Source organism: Amblyomma maculatum, chromosome 10 (genome assembly GCF_055883805.1).
Source record: "Amblyomma maculatum isolate TAMU_Amacu chromosome 10, ASM5588380v1, whole genome shotgun sequence".
Lineage (NCBI taxonomy): Eukaryota > Metazoa > Arthropoda > Arachnida > Ixodida > Ixodidae > Amblyomma > Amblyomma maculatum.
Genome location: NC_139353.1, coordinates 46,759,804 through 46,782,014, shown reverse-complemented (window position 1 = coordinate 46,782,014; position 22,211 = coordinate 46,759,804). Strand labels below are relative to the sequence as shown.

The 22,211-nt window shown below is 51.6% G+C and overlaps 1 protein-coding gene across 3 annotated transcripts in view; it reads right to left on the bottom strand.

Moving 5' to 3' along the window:
- The window catches only part of Reph (Regulator of eph expression), a 122,445-nt gene that overhangs the window by 84,995 nt on the left and 15,239 nt on the right, over positions 1–22,211 (bottom strand). For 2 of the 3 annotated variants that reach the window (XM_084582688.1, XM_084582691.1), the window contains exon 2: positions 20,471–20,540. In XM_084582688.1, the coding sequence (XP_084438814.1) occupies positions 20,471–20,540 (70 nt within the window). Of the gene's footprint in view, positions 1–20,470; positions 20,541–20,867; positions 20,942–22,211 lie in introns of all 3 variants that reach the window. The other variant, XM_084582690.1, reaches the window with a different exon arrangement.

Sequence of the window (22,211 nt, the reverse complement as noted above, 5' to 3'; positions counted from 1 at the left end):
GTGGTGGTGGTGAAAAACGTTTATTCATTTAAAAGGGGTGGATGTACGCATGGGCCGGATCTTTGACTATCAGCCCTTATAGATACTGGGCGGCGTCGGCCGCTGCCCGGGCGCGCTGGACCAAGGCCCTTTGGGCCTGCAGGTCATAGCAGCCGAGCAGGGTCGCCTCCCAGTCCTCCCGAGTGGGGTTGGGGTGAGCAGGAATAGTTGGGTTGGATGGGCAGGCCCACACCATGTGGTAGATGTCCGAAGACTTCTCCGCACAGTGCGGACAACTGCCCGTGAAGGAGGGATTAAAATGTTTTAGTGCTGCCGGGCACAGCAGAGTATTGGTATACAGACTGAGTAGAAGCCGCTCCTCCGTCTTAGACCTTTACTCGGGCGAGGGTAAAGGCTATGACAAGATTGATAGTAAAGAACAATGTCTTTAACAGAATACGCGGGTTCGAATTCGATATCCTGATCTAGGGGGTCGAGATGGGAAGCCCGGAAAGAGAGCGCGCGGGCGGCGGCGTCGGCTGCCTCATTCCCTTCGAGACCCATTATGAGCAGGAGCCCATACTATTTTCCGGTAAGCGGGGTCCCCGGTATAGGTACAATTTTGAAGTAGTCGGTAGGCTAAGTATGGGGCCCAGCCTTGCTCGACGTTCCGACAGGCCCCTCGCGAGTCGGAGATAATTGTTTTAGAATAAGTGTGAGTAGCTGCCAGCGCAATGGCGACCTCTTCCGCGTGGGTTATGTCACGGGCGCGAAATGTAAGCCCGTTAACAGTTTTGGACTGGTGCACCACTGCGGCCGTGTACCATCCCCCATGGTGGGGGCCGGAGGCGTCCACGTAGTAAATGCCGGGTTTCGACCCATAATGGCGGCCCAGGGCTTCCGCCCGCGCCAAGCGCCTGCCATTGTGGTCTTCACGTGTCATGTTTTTAGGAAGAGGTCGTACGTGGAGGGCGCATCTCCACTCGAAAGGGAGGCGTACACGATCTTCCATAAGGGTGGTATGTTGGATGTGTAGCCGGGCAAGGAGGCGGCGACCCGACAGTGTTTTAGAAAACGTGTGTATTGGTTGGTTAAGTGAGCCTCTCGGATCTCCCGGAACGTATTCACCATGCCCAGGCCAAGTAGACGCTGGTTGGAGGTGTTCACGGGGAGATCGAGGGCTCTCTTAAAAATTTTGCGCAGGACGACTTCGAGTGCATCCTCGTCTTGTTTCCGAAGGTGGAGGTAAGGAGTCGAATACAAGATTCGACTGGTCACAAATGCATGCGCCAGCCGCAGGGCGTCTTTGCACCGCAACCCCCACGTTTGTTAGAAACCCGGCGGACCATGCGGCCCACCTGGTCCCCCGCCTTACGGAGTTTCGCCAAGGTAGTGTCCGACCGTCTATGTTGATGAATGAAGAGCCCCAGTACCCGGACTTCTGTTCGTTCAGGAATTGATCCTGTCTCTAAAAAAAGCTCAATTTTGGCCGTACACTTTGGTGAGGGGCGTATGTGTACAAATTCAGATTTTTGAGGGGAGCATTGAAGGCCGCAGCGGCGAGCATAACTGTCCACTATGGTTGTCGCTTGCTGCAGGTTGGCCTCAATATCTCCAAGAGAACCTTGCGTGGCCCACAGGGTGATGTCATCGGCATACAGCGCATGCTGCACACCAGCGACAGCCCCCAACTGGGCCCGCAGGTACATCGAAATGGGCATATATTCAAGGCGGGCTCGAAGCAAGGCATGCATGCATCGATGGAACCGAAGACCAACAAGTCGGAAAGCACGGCATATCACAGATTTCGCTGCAGTTATCGTAGCGTAGGAGCCAGCCATCTTGTCGAGGAAAAATAATTTCGTGACGCAAACCCCTTAGCCTCTGTCCCCTCCAACGTTATTTTGTTTTGTTTGCTTTTTATTGTAGTTCTAGCGTAATGTGCAAAGCACTGTTTCACACAGCAGTGATCAAGTCAACAGGTGAGGAGATCCATGCTAATCTCTCTCGCAAGCACAGCCCAGTAAAACAAATCAAAAAAAAAAATTTGGTCAGCTCATCTTCCTCCCATATTGAAGCTTTTTTTTTTTTTGAACTTTTCTCTGTGCAGCAGTGGAGAGCGCAGCTGTCTTGCATTTTCTCCACTTAGGGTCCCACGACTTATTTTCACTCCTTGTTCCACCTTGCGAAAAAAGTACGACGCAACAAATTCTTCTTTAAAAGGTTCCTGCTTCCCCCTCCCTTTCTCCCGGTTTTCTTCCGTCATCCGCTACTACAACTTCGGTGTTCCTTCTTCGCTCGCCACCTAGCCGTCGATAACACAATCCCCTCAGACCCGCCCTTTCCCCGGTCCTTTTCATTTTGGAATTTCCCCGCCCCTCTCCCATTTCGTTACGGATTCCTCAGTGTACCTCGCATGCATACTGACAGCAGCAGGCAACAATCTTCGTCTCTTTCCTTTTTTTTTTTTTCTAATTTTGTTTCGAACTGTAGGATAGGGACAGAAGTCTGCCTTTATTCTTTCCGGCGCTTTTCACATTTTATTTCCGAAATCCTCACGACGGTTCCGACAAAAGGCGAAGGTAGCGGCGACATCCCAAAAGCGTTCAGAGTAGCGCACACTGCAAGCACACTGAGCCAGAGTCACACAAAGCACTTTTACTATCTCCGCAGCCCCCCCCCCCCCCCCCCTTCTTTTTTTAACACACACTCTCATAAAAAAGAACGCCCACGTGCTCCCCCTCTCCCCTCACTTCCTTCTAACACACTCTCCGAAATAAAAGTAAAGCACATACAGGAGCCGCACCAGCGCGCGCCTCTCTCTTCCAATCCTTGTCCCCTCTTTGGCCACTCCTTTTTTTATTAGCTCTCCTTTTTCCCGTCTGCAAGCTACACAGCAGGTGCGAAGGAAGTTGCACAGGCACGAATAGGAAGGAATCGATCGGGAGACAAAAGCCTAGTTCACTAGGTGAGCGCGAAGAAGACTATGGAATTGAAAAAAAAAAAAAAAAAAAAAAGAAAAAAAAAAACAAAGAAAAAAAACAGCATATACGGTATATAGAAGGCGGGGCAGGCCTTTTAACGGGGTCTGTTAAACTCTGCCCCGCGGCTCTCTCCTTTGGGCGCGAATTTCGCAACGCTGCGGCACAGTAGATTCCACGACGCACTTTTCGGCACAGTCTTCGTTTCGTTCAAGTAGATTTCTAGGGTTTGGTGAAAAAAATAAATAAAAGCTAGCACCACCTCTCGACCCTGGAAGTCCGCAAAACAAAAATATAAAGAAAACACGGCCCTATGCGTCCAGTAGCCGCCATTCCTCCCTTTTTAAACTCTATTTACGATCTCGGCCAAGCTTATCGATTCGCAAGCAAGAGAAAGATATTCAAAGAGCGTCACCTAAACAGAAGAGGCACTCCGAAAAAAAAAAAAAAAAAGGAGGAGAGCGGGGGCGGGGTGAATACAGGGCCGCGGCGCCCTAAGAGCCTTGGGTACCACGCTTGCAAGCGCAATTTTCCAGATTTCAAAACGAAAGAATCGAAACAACAAAAAGTGCCCTTCATTTTCCTCCGAGTTGCAGGAACTCCTCTTTCCGACCCGACCTGTTTGAACACACGGCGAGCGTTTCTACAGCATGACATGTGATACCGTTAAATCAGGCGCGGGCAAGAGCAATGCCCAGCATGCAGCGAGCACTGACCAACCGATAAGACCGCTGAACCAATAGAGGAGCGAAGCAAATAAGCAAAAACAATAAAAAAAAAAAAGGTAAGCCAGTAAAAACAGTATACGCAAACCGCCCGTCCCAAGCACTAACTACTCCAATATTGGAATCGTGCGAGGCGACAGGCTTGACCTTAAATACCTTAGCGCAGTGTAAAATTTTAGGAGAGAGTTTTAGCGTAGTCGGAACAGCCGCAAGGCCAGTATGATTAAGGGTTGGTGTTGCTTATGTGCAGTTGCCAGGCCACATTTACCAGCACGGTCGCAGTTGCCGTAGTCGGTGCGTTTGCCGCACGACGGTGTTAACACCCTGTAATGGCGAGGACACCTCAAACACTTGGAGTGCACGAGTAGGCCTGCATGTGAGCACAGCACATGCTTCGTCTCGTGACCCCTGCGCGATAAATACTTGCTCTAGCAAGAGTACGACATCTGCCCGCTCTATAAAGTACACAGAGCAGTGCAAGACTTTAATGGAAGCCAACACGGTCAGCCGCACACTCACGGAAAGAAAGGCAGAAAAAAAAAAAAAAGTGATTTCGAAACGAACACGAAACGCACTGGTCTTGTCCCGCGCGTCGTGTCGACACAAGACCCCCCGGGCAGTGGGAAAGTTTAAAAAACGAAAAAAGTAGGCACAAGCTAACAACTCGTATCAAGAACTTCTTCCTTTCCTCCATTTCGACTGGACTTGCCCAAGAAACGCGCTGAAGAAAGACGCGACGAGACTGTTTCGCTGCTCGAAACGGGGCTTTGTTACCGAACCGCCTCCCCAGCACCGTCAGTTCTTTCTTGTTTCATTCTCTCCTTTTTGTGCAAAAAGAAAGAAAAATTCTTTTCGGGTCTTCGGCCGTAGCGGAGGAGCACTGATTTCAAAACGCACCACCGCGGTCGATGAAGAAGCGGACCGTGCTATGTGTCAACAACACACGTCCCACGGGCTGCAGAAAGAAGCCGATAGGCTAGTTCTACTCCTCTGCCTGCGAGGGAGCATTTCCTTTCACCTTCACACGCACACTATATATATAATTTAAAGGAGCGAAAAGTCTACGAGTCCAATGGAAACGTTGAGGATATTTTATTATGTTTTGTTGCTGATATTGACAAAACTAGTCTTATGATGATTTAGGCAGAGGGTATATTAATATTATATATATATATATATATATATATATATATATATATATATATATATATATATATATATATATATATATATATATATATATATATATATATATATATATATATATAAGCGAAATGAGAACACGACCGCTATCTGGAAGGTGGGAGACCCGAAAAAGTGAATCGAAAAGCTAACGTAACAAGTAAAGCGCAAAATGTGCCGTCGTGAAGAAACAGTGTCGACCGACGGATGGGTGGCGGGAGGTACTGGCACGCTCGGTATTCCCTTTTGTCCTTGCATTTCTCCGAACGATATGTGCGACCCAATGATAGCAGCTGAAAATTATTCCTACGTCGCGGCAAATTAGTTGCCATCGTAAATCATGAACATTTGATTTGGAGCGGCGCACGTCCAACAGACCTGCCTAGGATATCGCAAACATTCCAAGCCCAGCTGGTTCGTTAAGCCAGAATACCGAACACCTGCCCCCCGCGAGCCCGATCAGCCATTCTATACGTCGGAACCCAGTAAATAAGAGGGGAAGGAAAGACAAATGCGGAAACTTTGATGTAGTCATTACTTCGATATACTGAGCTTGACATGCTACTAGGCTAGTTGGTTCTTGCCAGTCATCATGGAATCACAGCAGACTGTAGAAGAGGACGAAGAGTGTGCGGGCAATTGTGTGCGCGTCCCCTGTGACATCGTGCCTTGCAGTCACTCGGGTCCCGTTATGACTTCGCTATAGTAAAGTGGTCAAATTCGGACGCGTCGGTATACAAGATGCGCCATAGAAAGCCCAAAACGATCAAACGCACTAAGTAACGACTACAGCAAGATAAAGAAAACCGCCGGTTAGTATGAACTGCCGACCACGGAACCGCTGTAAGACAGAGGTACCATGCACGCTCCTAAACATCCTACATTCATTCCGCTTTACCGGATGCAGCTTAGTCACCTCGTTTAAAAAGCGGAAGGAGAAGAGGCGGGTGAGGCGTCCAACAACCGCAACAGCAGGGAACCACTCCAACACTGATCCTTTCTCCAATGTACTTCAAACAAACAATCAATCAAAAAACAGAGAGAGAAATCTCACGCTCCAAGGAACGCGCAACCAGTGACCGGACATGATGGCTTAACAGACCTCGCTGCCCGCAACAAAATAAAAGCTAGCCCGAGGCGGCGAAACTCCTAACCAACCGCGGGCAACACCATTGCGCAAGGCAAACCCGGGAGCCGGGTATAGTAGGTAGCTACTCGGGCACTAAACTTAAAATGCGTATAATGGCTAGAATGTCGAAACAGATCGCGGCTCTTCAAAACGAATAAGCCCAACGGAACAAACGGCGCTGGCGCGCGTCGTAAAAAAACGAAAAGACCGGGTTGCCTGCTTGGAAACGAGCGGCAACGGACAAGGATAGAGGAGGCGGCCAGACCTTCCAGCCAGAAAAAGATCAGGGCAGTAGTAGGAAACGGACGCATCGTAATAGCGGAAGCCAGCCACCACACAAAACCCGCGGTAAGGGAATGAGAGAGAGAGAGAGAGAGAGAGAGATGGGAATGAGCTCTCTCGCTCGCCCATTGCTGCCTGGCTGGGGGCAATAAAACGCCAGGAGGAGGAAGCGCGCAGTCCGCGCATCGCGTCCCCTATCCTGCGCCGCCCCCAGCGAAGAACCGAGACGGACGACAATCAACGAGTGGTGGCCACAGAGAGGGGAAGGGCACGCACACAAGACGTGCGGAAGCGAAGAGGGAAATGGGGAAGCATGAAAAGAGGGAGGTGAGCTGGAAGAGAGAGAGAAAGCAGGCACGACGAAAGCGGCGCGAGCAACCCGGAAACACAATGGTCCGACTTTCCCGGGGCCAACAGCGCGAGCGCAGATATGCACTCAACGCAAGTAAAAACCGCACCGCGCGGTTCAAGACCGTTTCGCAACGTCCGGGCTTACTACCTCGCTTCTTTTCTCCTCTCCCCCCTCCACGTGTTCCTCGCAACGTCAACTCGACACTGGAGCTCCCCGCTCTCGCTTGAAGATCAGCCAGAACATATAGTTCAGTTTGACTAGCAAACAGCTCAGCTTTAAAAAAAAAAAAAAAAAAGAGAGAAAATACAAGTTTCGAGTGAAGACGCGCGGACGCACTCCAGAAATGCACTTCCGCGTTTAAAGCAGGCTCCCACTCTCGTAACACGGCATTCGCTTGCCAGTGACGACATCGACCCACCGTTTTGAGAACGGCCGCTGGACCTCTACGTTATCAGAGTAGCAGCCAGTCGGCTCAAGTTTCCTGGCGTGCCACGGCACATCTCTTCGCTGCGCCAGAACGTCATTAATGCGAGCGAGTCGAACCCCTGGCCAAGGGTTTCGGTAGCTGCCTACCGATGACCTCCACGATAGCACGCAGCGCCGACTTCTGTCCGCTGCATCGTACCGAGTTAGGTAGCCTGGTTACAACCAGGGTAACAGCAATGCCCGGCGGCTACACAAGTACCAGCGCGCGCGTGCCGCGGACTCTGCTAGGACGACAGGTTGGCAAGCAGCGTGCGTCCGCCGCATCGATCGCGGCTGGTTTGTGGCAGATTGGTTTTGCCGGGTCGCGCCGGCACTTGGTTAGTGGGTCGCACGCGCGTCATGGGAACCCCACTTCGACCTCCTTTTTTTCTTCTCACTCGCATCTGCCCAGAGCCCGGTGTACTTCGACCGTGTCCAGCGGCGGGTGACGAACGAGATCCCCGAAAACACCGCACGCCAGACGGCAGGACCGCGGCTTTGGCAATGGAGCGGTTTTTTTTTCCGCCCGCGCTGCCACGGCTGGCATATATGGTACATGGAAATTATATATACCGCAACAACGCAGAATTTCTTGTTCTTTAACCAGCTCACATATCGCAAGCGTAAATTTCTGCGTTCGTTTCTGTTTTCGCTACCTGTAGTTTACCGCTGCTGCTTACCGCGGCCGTCTACCGCTAGCGCGTGCCGTCAGGACAGCACACGCCGATTGGTCCCTGCGTGCGGAGTCCGGCGGAATTTGACAGGAACGTGGCGCCATCTGTCGGCCTCGGTGTTATCTGCGCATGCGTACTGACGCTCGTGCGGTAGCGCTAAACTAACGGTCTCTACTACGCGAAGAAAAATACGCGGAGGGGGACGGATTTGAAATGTTCGGAGAGGCTCTGTCGCGGCGACACGACACTGCAGAGAAAGAACTGGTCACGAACACCAATGTGCGACTCTGCGTAGAAGACGCAACTAGCGGGACTGGGTTATATTCACCCGCCCGGTTAGACAGCCTGCCCCTTCGCCGCGGAGTAACACGCTACAAATGAACGCACTGGTCAACATCGCAGGCATCGAAAGTACAACCGCATCCAGAGACTGAAACCGACACCGATATATATATAAACGCACTCCTAGACTATATATAACATACAACATAAAGAGAGGCGGCGACGACATATCAGATTGCCTACGCAGTACGGTATGTATGGTAATTTATGGGGCCCACGATCGCAAGGGAAGGGCGCGAAGTTGGGCCGCGGAATAAAGGACACACTGAAATCGAAATGACGACCTGCGCGATGCTCAATGACTTGCGAAGATATGTATGCAAGTTAACGTGGCGGAAAGGAAAAGTTCCGCGCGCTGCGCTTAATCCCGTATCAGTTGGAGGACAGTCACAAAAAGAGACAGCCCGTACGTAGCGTGCAAATATCACTCGTGGAACATCTGCGGTCTGTGCCGTTACGCAAAGAGAAAAAACAAAAATACGCCGTGTTTCCTGTTTTCCTCGTGTCCTGATAACGCGAGCCGGGTAACCACAAAGCCCGTTGTGATACTACTTACTCCGTCACCCCCTCGCACATATATCGATTTATCTTTTCCGCATTTGTTTTTTGTCCTTTCTTCCACTCAAGACAGCAGAAGCAACACAAGCACCGCCCTTATCTTTGTAGAGGTGCTCTTCACGATGCCGGGCGCCCGGTGGAGTCTCAACGTAAAGCGCTGAAGGCAACACTCGAAAGATACAACTAGTCGAAACTTTCGCAGCGTGGACGAAAGGGAGGCGTGGGCGTAGAGCATCGAAACATTTAAACAAGATAAAAAAAGAAACGGTACGAAATCAGGAAAATGATAGCCGAAGAAAAAAAAAATGAAACGACAAATTTCAACACGCCTTTTCAAGAACTCGGCGCCGCTATTTTTGCCTCGGGTGCAAAAAATCGTTTCTATTTCACAACCACCACCAGCCAAAACAAATCGAAATAGGGCAAGAGGGGCAACGTCAGTTCAGATATTACTAATAGAAAAAAAAATATGACACGACAAAGCGGAAGGGGGAGCAGCCACAGAGTCAACCGCACGCGCAGCACTCGGCGATGAACAGCGCATGCGCCGGCGGAAACGGTGGAAGAAACGACCACCAACCCCTTTTCTACGAATCGAGAACCTTCCGTGCGCCGTCGCGCAATCGACAAGCTGCAACAGCGAGGCGAGAGAGAGGCTGCTGCCGATAAGGAGGGTGCGTGTACGTACAACATCCTTCGTTGTCGGCAAACAACCGCAACATAATCTCTTTTCGAGTGCAGTCCCGCGATTGTCGGCTAGTGAGAGAAGAAAGGGGGAAAAGCACGGGTGTACGTGAGCGTGTCGGCAACATAGGCCTCGGACTCTTCTTGACCGTGCTTCCAATCTAACCTCCTTCCACCTTATCGAACCCTGGCTCTTTTTTTTTTTTCTTTTCTGGGCACGCTCTTTACCAGAACCCGAGGTTACGTCGTCAGGTTCAGTCTTTACTTCAGGCCATCATGCGCACCCGTCCTACTTCGCAGTCTCTTTTAAGGCGAAAGCATTTATAGGCTCGTTGAACGAAATCCCGTGCGCGAGATCTGTCATATCCCGCGAAATGTGCTCTTGTCTAACGTTCCTGCCATAATAAATAAATAAATAAATAAATAAATAAATAAATAAATAAATAAATAAATAAATAAATAAATAAATAAATAAATAAATAAATAAACGCGACAGGGGCGACGGTGTACCGTCCAAACACACTTGCCGGAGAGTGCGACAGATAGTGCGCCTTTCCTCTCCTGTAAACCAATTAACTATATTTAGCACTGCAACGAACGAGGCAAATGATAGGAGATGAAGCGTAGGCTTCCACTATTCTCCTCATCTCAGAGACATTCTGAATTTACTTTGTTGCACTGCACTGTGCCACATGATGCTACGCAGCAAACTACGCCGCCAAAAGTGTAAGCGGAAGACAAAGGCGAGACAATAGACAGGAAGCCGGACCGCGTACCGCAAGCCAAGCAGCACCCGTTGGCCCAGTTTCCACAAACATAAAGAGCACACCGCGACCTCTCTACAGAGGGATGCATTAGCGCCCGCGATTACGAAGTGAGACCAGTCTCCGGAAATGCTATTACGAGATGCAGACGGCACAGCGCTTCGGCTTCCTTAAAGATGTCGCCATTAGCGACGCCTGAGCGGACGCAGTTGACAGGTAACACGTAACGTTACGTGGGCCAAAAGCGAACGATGAATGAGGCTCGGAAAAGTTAAATAAAAACCGGTACTTTATCAAGGAAGTCGCGAGGCACGTTATGTGAGCAATATCCGCTCATCGAGTGATGCTCACGTGTGTACCAACGCGACGCACGAAAGGCCGAGGGCCACCTAAAAATGGGAAGCGAAGGACACGTGGACGGCTCCAGCGAGAGTGGGAGGGAAGTTACCCACGCTAGCGAGGTGTGAAAAATTAATAATAAAATTGACCTGAAGGCACAACACACACGAATGGGGGAGGGAGCCAGCTTCACGAGATAAAACAAGCAACAAGAACCTTACAGACTCGCAGAACAAAACGAAATGAAACGCAGGCCTGGGCACGCGATGCGACTGGCAACAACCGCCTCTGGCGGCTTCGAAAATGTAAAAAAGGCGACTCGCAAATGTGCGCCACGTGCCTCCGCAGATTCTGGCGGTTGTTATATGGAGAGATATTAAGGAAAGAGGAGGAGGAGGAAGGAAGAATCTCTTCGAACCCGCAGCGCCCTAAATACGCCCCGCGTATCGATGGGGACGCCGAAGGGCCTCGGCTAAGCACCGCGCACAGCGAAAATGAAAAAGCCCGCGCGGCACTCCCTGCTAACGAGTGTCGACGGAAGGCCCCGCGCAAAAAAAAAAAAAGAAAAAAAAAAGAAAAATTATTAAAATAAAAAAAAAACGGGGCAGAGAGAGAAAGAGGAGCGAACGCCGAGCTGCGCGCACCGCTGCGATTAATGCCTTCGCGGGAACAACAAGCACTCGCAGGAAGCGGCGAAGGCTGCGAGCGATAACCACCACTCCATGGCACAACTAAATCGCACGCGCCATACGACAAGAAATGATAAACGAAAATGAAAGGTGTGAGGGGGGGGGGGGGGGGGGGGCAGGATTAAAATAACACAAGAAGCGCAGGCCAAAAAGCGTGCTTTCGCCACGACATCGCTCGTACTGAGATAGGCTAGCACCTGCGGAGTTAGCGCCAATGTCGCTTTGCAGGCTACCCCTAAAAACGGAGCAAAAGCGAGTCGGCGAACGCATGCTATAGGATAATTTTAAAAGGTACATATACATCACGGCGCCGCCACGCGCAGCGCTGCCTACAGTAGGCGATGGCCTTTACAGAATTAATAGTACGTTTCCGAGGCCGCTGAGTGTGCTGGAAGCGTTTATCGAATAAACAGGATAACCGAGACCGCTTAACCGCGCACTGCGGGGAGGATGTGTGTCGCAAGCGACAAGGTAGAGCGCGGAACACAAGGTAGAACTTTAGGAAAAAAAGAAAGAAAACATCAATAAAAACAGACAGCATGCACTGTCCGCGGGCGCTTAACCTGGCTGTAAGATAGAAGAAACCAGCGATAAAAACAAAAATATTAAACTGCCACACACAGCGCTTAAATACCAGTCTTGCACGCCTCCTCCTTTCGCCCCTACTTCCTTACTACACTAGTAGCGGCATTTACATGGGTTCGACAGAAGCGGGTTGAGTTGAGTTACCGGGTAGAAAACCGGTTTCGTGTTCACGTAAACCCCGTCGGGTCGGGTCGAGAAGACGACGCGTCCAGTCCAGTCAAACCCTGTACGGTCGAGTCCACTCAACTCTCCAACTCGACCCTCCGCTGTCGGGTCCATGTAAACAGATAACACAACAAGGCCGGAATTTCGGACTCGTCAACTCAGCGGTGCATGCCATCGCTTCAAAACAGAACGTTCGGCGAGAAGAGAATTTTAAAACCTTTTTTTTTTTTTTTTTTAGATAGAGCAAGGCAATAAGAAATTATGACATTCTCAAAAAGGCAGCCGCTGAGAGGTAGGATGATATGAATTAGACAAATACCATCCACAGCGCGCCCTAATCCGTGAAAATTCTGAGCACTGCATATATATATATATATTATTTTTTCCTAAATAAAGCGGCAGGAGATGCCTTCGGCGTCAATAACACTGCTGTGTCTACAGCTGGATGCTTTCCAAAGGTAGCTCTCCGCAAATAAACTTGAGACCTCCATACCAGTTTCCACGTTTCGGCCACACAAGTGCGCACAGGCCGGATGCGACCGCTACACAAGTTTGTTCGCGGAATATCGGCACTTCCTTTCTGAGCGACGCCGAACAGGGCAACAGCGTCGCCGAGTTCTCAGCAATTTCCAACGATGTACGGGTCTTTAAGCTTCCTGCCTAGTTAAATCCCAAGTCAGGCCGCCAACACTTCGATGAAACATCGGTCAGTGACCCTCCTCCTTTTGCATCATAACAGCATTCGCTTGCCCAACAGAATCCAAAACAGGCGGTTTGGGACTCGAGCTACAACAAAACGCGGCGTTTATTATTTTTTTTTTCTTCAAAGCTGGCCCGAAAACAACGCATAAAAATAACCAGGCCTGCTGTCAGTACGGGCACAGGAAGAGTTAGGAATTAGCGTACGATCTTCACGAAAACGCAAATGAACAGGACACATTCCAACGGAGTACAATTTTGAATGAAGACTGAATTCAATGCGCCGGGTAACGTTGGCGATCCCAACAGGCTAAAATGTCGGTGCACCTCTGTCCAAAATAACCAAGGCATAGCACTCGGCACGATGTGAACAAAACGTGAAAGAGACAATAGCTACGAAAGGAAACGCGTGATTGCTCCTCTACTCTCTGCCGCCATTCGTTTTGATTTGCCTCTAAAAGGGGACTGGGCTCGACCTTTGTCGAGTTCAGGCACACCTCGCCACAGCGATCCAGATACGAGATGAACCGCCACTACCAAATCCACTTACGCTAGAAATGCGCTCGGCGCAACTGGAGCGCCACCGCCGCCGAGCGAGTTAGCGAAGCCATCGGTAGGGTGGCGCCATCTAGCGGCCGAAAGCGGCAACTACACGCCTACGGCCAATGCATCGAAAACGACGCGTGTTTACCTCGCGGAGGACCGCTCGCTCGAAAGTCGGCCACGTTCCGTGTTGAAAAAGACACGAAGGAAAACAAAACACAAAAACACATGAAAGTATGCAGAGGCTGGTGTCAAACATACGCCGCTAGCGAAGGCTGAAGGAAAAGGTCCGGGAAAAACTGCAGGCAAGGGATGCTTGTTTTCCTCGTGTTACACGAACTTCGCCATGCCTTTTGCGTCAGTTTATTACTTTGTGTCCTTCTCTTTTGGGAGGCGAGGGAGCAGTACGGCAGCATCCCAACGCTACGCATGGCTGCCCGCCTCCAGCGAAAACACGGAGGGCGTTGCTGGCGGAGTTCGATGACGTCGTCGCCACGAGTTCGCTGCTACGAACAACCGTGTCGCAACGAGTCATGCAGTTTCAAAACAAAAATGAAAACACGTGACGCGATTGGGCGCGTAGTGCGTATATGCGCGCGCGCACGCACACACACACACACACACGTACAAAGAGACGGGCAGTTGGGAAAGGAGAAGACCCCGGAGTGAACAGTCAAAACATGACCACATGATGTGCGAATCATTTGTACGATCGAACAACAGCCCCAGTTGTACAGACACACGCTCAACGACCGTCCTGTCAATTACAAGTTTTCAACTTTGACCGTGTAGAGGCTGTGTACTAAAGACGACGACGGCCAGACGAAGACTCTCCCAACTTCGTTTTCGCAGCCCTGGTTCCGCAGCTTCGAGCACGAAGTCATTGCATAGGGAATGAAGCGTCGCATCTGTTTCACGAGTGCACAACGGCGAACGAACAAGGGTAAGGAGTGAAACGGAGCAGCACCTCGATTTCGAAAACCCTGCGCGAACCCCGTTTTTATTAGGAAAACCGAAATAGCAAAGGGAGGGAAGAAACGAGATTCTTCGGATCTCGATAGCTACGAGGCCTCTCCTCAAATTCGGAGAACACCGAGTTCGACCTATGAACATCGAGTACGGAAGAAGGAAGGGGGGGGGGGGGGGGGGTCGATTTATCGCGGGTCAGGCGAAACGTGAATGAGGTGCGGTCATGCTACTGTTTTCCACTCTGGCTTGTTTGGGATCGAATACGCTGATTGGCATAAAGCCCTGAACTACCACGCGGAACACTGAACATAGATGTAAAGGTGTGATAGAGCATTAAAAGAAGACAAAAAAAAAAGGGAGGGGGGTGGGGGGGGGGGGGGGACGAGCTCACATTCCGAAGAAGCGAAAATGACACCTCCATCATGAAAGCCGTGTAGGCTCGACGTTTCTTTTCAACACCCTAGGGTCAAAAAAAGGACTTCCTGAGGAAAATTTCTGGCCCCGCTGGAGTGCATATCACAACCGTTTGTACAGCGAAGCAGCTCGGTGTCGCTGTTTTCCACCTCTCCTACATTTATCGATGGGGGAATTCGACGCGCGCCGTCCGACGGCCTTCAAAACAGACGACGTCGGCGACCGTAGGAGTCCGCATCGAGCTTTCTTTCTGGCGCGGACGTTAAGGCGATCCCCACTCGGTTGCATCGAACGACAGCGACGACACTCTCCGAGGGAGAGAAAAAAAAAAAAAGAAATACCGAAAAGCGCCGAGGAAGCGGCAGCAAGTCGAGCGACGCGCATCGACTCGGAATGAGACGCCCAGCGCGGTTCCTTATCGCGCCCGGATACACAAACGGACAGCGAAGGAAACAAGAAGCTCCGCAAAAACGCAAGAGGCTAGTGCGATGGGGAAGTGGAGATTGTTGAAACGCGGCGCACGAAATAAAGACAACAGGAAGGTAGTCGTTCCGAGAAGACACGCACACCACTCACGTTGCAAGGTGGAAAAGAAAAGCGACACATACACACGCACACACACAGATAGAGAGAGAGAGAGAGAGAGAGAGAGGCGTGCGCGGCTAGCAAGCCGTTAAATGCTGAATATACAGCCTGGCACATATACCTTGGGAGAAAAACGAAAGGTTGCGGCCTTAATCACGTACCCCGCCGATAAAGAAGGCACGGCACACGGAGACGACATTAGAGAGTTTTAGCTCACCGTGATCCGCGATCCGTTACCGTGATCCGTCACCGCGCGTTCCACTGCGCATGCCCAGACCCCCCTTTCACGCCGATAGATGGCGCCACATACTGGATGCCGGCACACAGACCTACCGCGTCGGGACCAATCAGCTTGACCGCCCCGCCCACGTGCGGTAGAGAGTCACGGTGGCGGATCGCGGATCACGGTAAGCTAAATCTCTCTAATAAGCTCGCAGCGGATGAATTCTATCCGCCAGCGAAATTCCCCCCTCCCTCTCCGCACGCATGCACCAACCTTCGGAACACAATTGATCCGCAAATGCGTTTCCGTTTCGAACGGCCAAATCGTGCGCTCACGACGGAAATGCGAATATCGTTTTAACACGCCAAAACTAACAAAACCCGCTTGCCACACAAGCCACTCATAACCTCCGACCCCTCGCAACTGACTGAAAGCACGGAAGACGACGACTTCACAGCCGCACAAGACCACAGTAAGTAGTGCCTCATTCGCGAGGGCCACGCCGGTCCACACTAGACCCGTCTTTCTATCCATGCACTTCTATATTGCGGGGCACATCGGAACGAGGAGATACCTCCAAGCCGAGTGAGGAGGAAGCGGGTAGTTTCGCTGGCTCCCTGCGCACCGCAAGTAAAATCCCCAAAATAAGAAAAACAAAAGATAGAACCGCAACGAACTGGTCACGTTCCGGTCTGGCCGGGCGACCGTGGTGTAAGAGAGCAGCTCAAGACACTGGCATCGCGAAGAAATAAGCCAACCGTACGGCGTAGAAAGAGGAGGGGGCACAACAGGACGAGGGTGGAAGAAATCCGGAGAACAAAAAGAAAGCCAGAAGCAAGAGGGGAACACCCTCGATAAGCAGAAAGAAGCCGGGGCAGAAGAACAACCGTCGCCTGCTTTACTGTGCCGAGCGGCGGCAGCGTGAACTGCATACTTCCAACCCGGCCGAAAATCGGCAGCGCACGGCGGACGAGAACGGAGCTGCCGCGAGGTGGGCGGAGGTGAGCCACCGCCCACCTGAGGGGAGAAGAAAGGGACGTGCCGTCCGCTCTTCCTACATTTGCAAGAAAAAAAAAAAGCAGCGACCCCGGCCTAGAACCTGCTCTGAAGCCAAGGGAAGGGGGCAGCGTAGTCCGAGACCAAAACAGGTGGCGAACCGCGCAAGCGCGTGAACTTGTGAGCGCGGCATCGGCGTCCTTGAGTGGTGGGGTGCTCTAGTCACACGCGCCCTCTAGGGGGCGCCCGTTGCGTAACCGGAATGAAACAAACGGGCAGCGCGAACATGTATGGATAACAGTCCACAAAAGCGAGCCTCTTCCGTTCGAATGAAACAACCTTTAAAAGCATACGGTTGTGATTTATTAGTAACGCAAGTAAAAAATAAAACCGGATGCGTAGAGGACGGCCAAAAAAGGTGTTACCACTTAATACCGCTACACCACACGCGACAAGGAAAAATTTGATAGTGACTTATCCGATTATAATATGAAAGCACTGGAGCTGCAGTTTCAACTGTACATGTGGCGCCACCTGAAAGGCCCACCGTGGAGACTCGCGCGTTGGAGTCACTGTGCCGGACTGAATTACCCGCGAGGGACCACGTGGCTATGACCTCACGAAACCGCTTGGGCAATCAAAGCGCAGCACAAACAAGATCGCACAAGATTCTTGCTCTGCAACGCCGAGAGTGTGGCGGTGCTCTGGCGCTATGCTCTTTTATCAGAACACGTATGTGAATATTGGGAGAATACCAAGGTCGGTCGACGCGGCCACCAAGCTGAACTTTCCCAGCCCCGAGGAGGCAGTGTGCCGAGCGAAAGGTGCGCAAAATGCAGACACGTCAAACGACGAACTGCGCAATAGGTCGAAAAAGCCTCGGTTCGTTGAGGGCACTAAGCTGCGCTAATTTCCGCAAACAGCCCAAGGAAGAGCGAGGGAGAAAAATGGAGAGATGGCTCTCATTAGTGACCGAACGAAAGCGGAGGAAAACAATTTCGGTAAGGGCGAGAAAACAAATAAGCCGGCCATAATGGCGCCACTAACCAAACGAGCCGGCAGTCAAGACGCGCACTTCGTTATTTTTTTTCCATCTCCCTCCCCCTCCAGCTCTGGACGAGCATACAGAAGACAAATCCAGGAAGCGTTGCCCCGTGAACACAGAAAAAAAGAATAATAAATAAAGGTATGCAAGAAAGAAGCGCCCAGCAGAGTTGAGAGACGACGTGAACTGAAAGCAGCAGAGTGGGCTGGCGAACGTAACTTTTGCATCCCCCCCACCCCCGCCGCTTCATCCCCCTCGCTTCTTTCCTCAACCCTCTTCTTTACTCGACAACCCGCCACACTCCTCCAGTCCACGCTGACACGTACTCCGCTCCCCCATCTTCCATTCCGCTCTCTCGCCCAGTCCCTGCCCGCCCCCGGTTCTAAGGCTGTTGCACTTGGCTCCGGGCCAGCGAGCAGCGCACACACACGCACCGAGGAAGAACGACAGAGCACGGAGTTACGTTTCTCCTCTTCCCTCTTTCCACCTCGTTCTCTCTTCTTCCATCGCTTCTCCCGCGCAAGTCGCCCGCACAACGCAGCCCGAGCACAAAAGAAAAAAACAAGACGGGCAGCCGACGACGCACGGACCGGCGCTAGCTTTCAAGACACTCGCTCGACAGGCCACTGCCACGTGTTATTTACAAGCAGCAGCTCTCGCTCTCTCACTCTTTTTTGAGTAAGGTGAGGCAGGGAAGCGGAACCAGCCGAGCATCGAAGGGCGCGCTAAAGCTGCTCGAGAAGGTTTACCCCGCTACCCGCACGTTGGCCTAGTAAAGGAAATAAGAAATAAAAGCGAGCGCCCGATTGCCCAAACACCGAGGGCGCACAACGCTAACTCTCCCCTAGGCCCGCTTATCATCTCCCTCGCCCCTTTCTCGAGGCCGCGGCCTAAGCCTCGCTGCACCCTTTCTTTCCGACGCAGATTCCTCCCAAGTCCGCGGCTCCGTGTCACAACACACGCATCGAGGAAACGAACCACGCGCAGGGGCGTTGTTGCAACATCCCTTCCCGCTTCCTAAAGGCACGGGGAGTCGCTGGGGGCAGGATTCGAAAACAGGCGGGCAGCGATGCGGCGCCGCTATAAATATTTACTATTATTACTACTGCTACTACTACTCACCGCGCACACTCGACGACGTCACCGGCTAGCCCGTGCGTTAGTGCGTACACAGTTGCGTGCTCACTTAGAACGAGAGGAAGATAGCTTCACGGTATGAAAGAGCAGTGATCAAGGGTAGGAGGGGGGCTCAGTTCACCTTTCGAGTCAACGTTTCGACAAGTGGAGACGAAGACAAGTCGACTTGTCGAGACGTTGGCTCAGCTTGCGAACTGAGGCTTCCACCCCCCCCCCCTCCCCCTCCCCCTTTTATTTTTGTTCAGTGCTCTCATCTCTGCGCCGACGTGAGACTATAAAGTTTTGGAAATTGGGCTTAAAAAGCAGTGGTACTAGAGTCGGGACTTTACTATTGGGGCATGCATCAACCCATGAGCAGCTACCAGTGGGAAGGCGCACAGCGTGCTGAGATTTAGACTGAAATTGTGCGCATCTCAGCAGCGGTATCGAAAAGGCGAATAGAACGCGCTTGCTTTATTCCCCCACCTCTCTCCTTCTCCCTGGGTTCAATAACTCCTCAACCGCAGCCATCGCTCCGCTTCGGTAGCCGACGAAGGCGGGGCTACGCGAGCCGCTAAAAACGCGCTGCTTCTCCTCCGAATAGAAAAAAAGTACAGCCGCCGAATAAACATCGCGCGCGCGACTTTCCATTTAACCCAGCGCGGCCCTGGAGACGAGAACACGACGGTGCAGCCACCACCGCCGCAGGCAGGAGGAAGGAAATGACTCACCGCCGAGGAAGCGAGCTCTGGGTCGTGCGTAGGTAGACCAGCGCACACCGAACTCGGGAAGAAAATGCGAAAATTAAAGAGAAGATGTAGAGAGACCAGGATGGTGAAGAAAAATAACAGGCGAGAGCAAAAAGCGCGCCGGTCGGTGTCGTTTTGGGTCGAGAAAGTCAGCCGGTGAAGCGGAAAAATAAAAAAGTGCGTCGAACACAGGAAGAGAAATGAACGGGCAAAGGGAACCGGGGGCTCACTCGCGTGCGCGCTCACGCGGCATCCAGCATAGAACCGAGGGAGAAGCCTTGAGGAGAGGAAGCAGCAGCAGAACCCGCCGCTGGGGCGCCCATCTATCGCACATGGCATAACAGATTTCGACACAGACGTTCCCTCTTTCAGAACACCGTACCTAACAGAAGGCCACCTTCTATTTTGCCCCCCCTCCGTGTTACCCTTTCCGTATACAGGCGACAGGATCCGCTGGCTCCCAGGTTAAAAGAGTTATCGGAAAAGGGGTGAAACTCCAGAAGTTGAAGAAACAAAAAAAACGAACGTGGGTCTAGACGTGGCAGTTTTGATTCGATCGCCAGCAAACTCTTTGCATGCGTGCGCGCTGCGCAAATCGAACGGCCCCGCAACAAACAGCCTTCCGTATCAGCTTTCTCTCAAACCACGACATGCGACGCGACAACTTTTGCAACTTTTTTCTCGTAGAGGACTACAACGACAGATGCGCCGCGGCATGCGTGGCCGGAAAAAACACCAAGCGACGCGCCGACGATATTATTTGCAACTGCTTCCGTGTAGATCATAGCTTACGGTACAAATCGATCCCCCGCCGAGTTTACGGACCACAGAACGCGTTGGCTCGCCACGAAGTGCTTCGTTAAAAACTCGACTTTACATGCAACCTGCGCCAGCAACTGCTCCTCCAAAATTTAGGCTGGAACTCTTTTTGTTGGCCTCTGTTTCCAGTAGGTTAGTACCGGTAAGACATGCCTGTTATATACTTTCCTCTTGAAGGACATCGGCAAACTGCTAGTCGTGATCTCCGGTGTTTTGCTAAATGCGCTCCATCCCAACCTGATTCTTCAAGCTATTTCCGTTTCGTGATCCGGATCTGCAGCCACTACCTGTCCCTAGTGCTCCCTTGCCACTTCCAGCGTCTCCATCGCTAGACACCGCTACCTCCTGGACACTGCTCAGCACTGTTCACGTACGTGCAAATGATCGTTCGCTGTTTGGCTGACAGGCTGCACTTACATTTCTGAAGTTCTTCGATCTCTGCGCTTTCGTCGTCAGACTCAGTTCCGGAATCGTGATCGTCATCAGTCTGCAAAAGAAAAAGCAAAGACGCGCGCTCCGTTTAGAACAACAGAGCTGAGAAACGGCCAAGAAAACTCCATTGTCTGCATGCACCTACGAAGCAACCCGACACAGGAAAAGAAGAAATACAAAAGGCTGTGTCTAGCTGGATGAATGGTGTAGTTAAGAGGAGTGGAGAGATGACGCAATGACACCCCCCTCCCCCCCCCCCCCACACACACACACAAAGCATCCCTGATCGAGCATCATGCAGCAGCGATAAAACTGCACGTGCGGTATGACCCTCGAACAGGCAGAGGAAGCGAAAGAAATTGGAGGAGTCGAAATTCTATACCTTCTTCAGAGTCTCAGTCATGACTAATATCAAGTTACGGGACGCCAGCAGCTTCATCACTGTCGGTTCGGACGCTGTGTGGACACATGCAACGAAGAAAAAAAAAAGAAAGGAAACAATGAAACAAAAATAAGAACGACGCATGCACGATACGGTTCAAGCAACCATGTGCAAGCAAGCCGCCACGTGTAATGCCTGTGCGCGCGCACCACATAAAACAGCATGATCGAAATGCAGGGGGAGGAGGGCAGCAGGCAGCAAACAAGGACGCCGTTATACACACGTGCGTTTTAGCTCTCCTCTCGACGGCAGAAACGAAAGTAGGAGGGGGTGCCCTGGCAGCAAGTAAGAGCACGCCAAACGAGGTAGCGTTTTACACAACACCGTCGGTTCCGCATGGTTGCCTCAATGCGCAGACCTAGTTCCTCACAACAGGCGGGAACAAAAAATATTAGCGTACCGTAAATCTTCCTGCTACGGACGGACGAACGTGGCACGCACGCAGCCAACGAACAACCTTTTGCGGGGCCCGAAAAAAAAAAAAACGTAGTCTGAAAACATCCACCTGCATGCACGTGTTTCGCTGCTTAGAGTGGGAAGATAGTACCAACAACATGCCACGTGGTTATCAGCAACGTGTAACGCACCTCAATCTGCTTTACGGACAAAAATGCAGGACACTCTGCCAACAAGCACTCATCAAACGCTCAGCAATGGTAATGCAACTAAACGCATCTCATCGAACTATACGACGGGGTTCGCCTATAAACGCCACGCCGTAAGAACTGCGTACACATATCTAATAGAAAGATTTAGCTTACCATGATCCACCACCGTGACCCTCTACCGCGCGTGGGCGGGCCGAGTATGTGGCGCCATCTATCGGCACAAAGAGGATCTGGCCATGCGCAGTGGAACGCGCGGTGGTGGATCACGGTAGTGGATCGGGGATCCCCGTGATTACCCAGCAAGGGACAAGAAACGCCGAGAAGTTTTGTTCAACACAGGTCAGCTCTGAGCATAGAGATATACTTTCGGGTACACATCAAAAACTCGTTTCCATTAAAACCCGTGCACAAACTTCCACCGCAGGCAGGGGGTGGGGTGGGGGGCAAGTCAGATGTGTAACAAAAGCGACCAGCTCAAATTGACAGAAAGGCTTGGAAACACGCCAGCGCTTCGTAAGAAGCATACTGCACCGGCTTCAGTGAGACAAACCGTCATTCCGTAATGCCAGCAAGCATTTATTTGGTCTCCTCACGCGGTTTCCCAACAACGCGGCGCTGCAAGGAAAGAACAAAAAAAAAGCTACGGTTGAGACACGGGACACGCTCCGGAACAAAG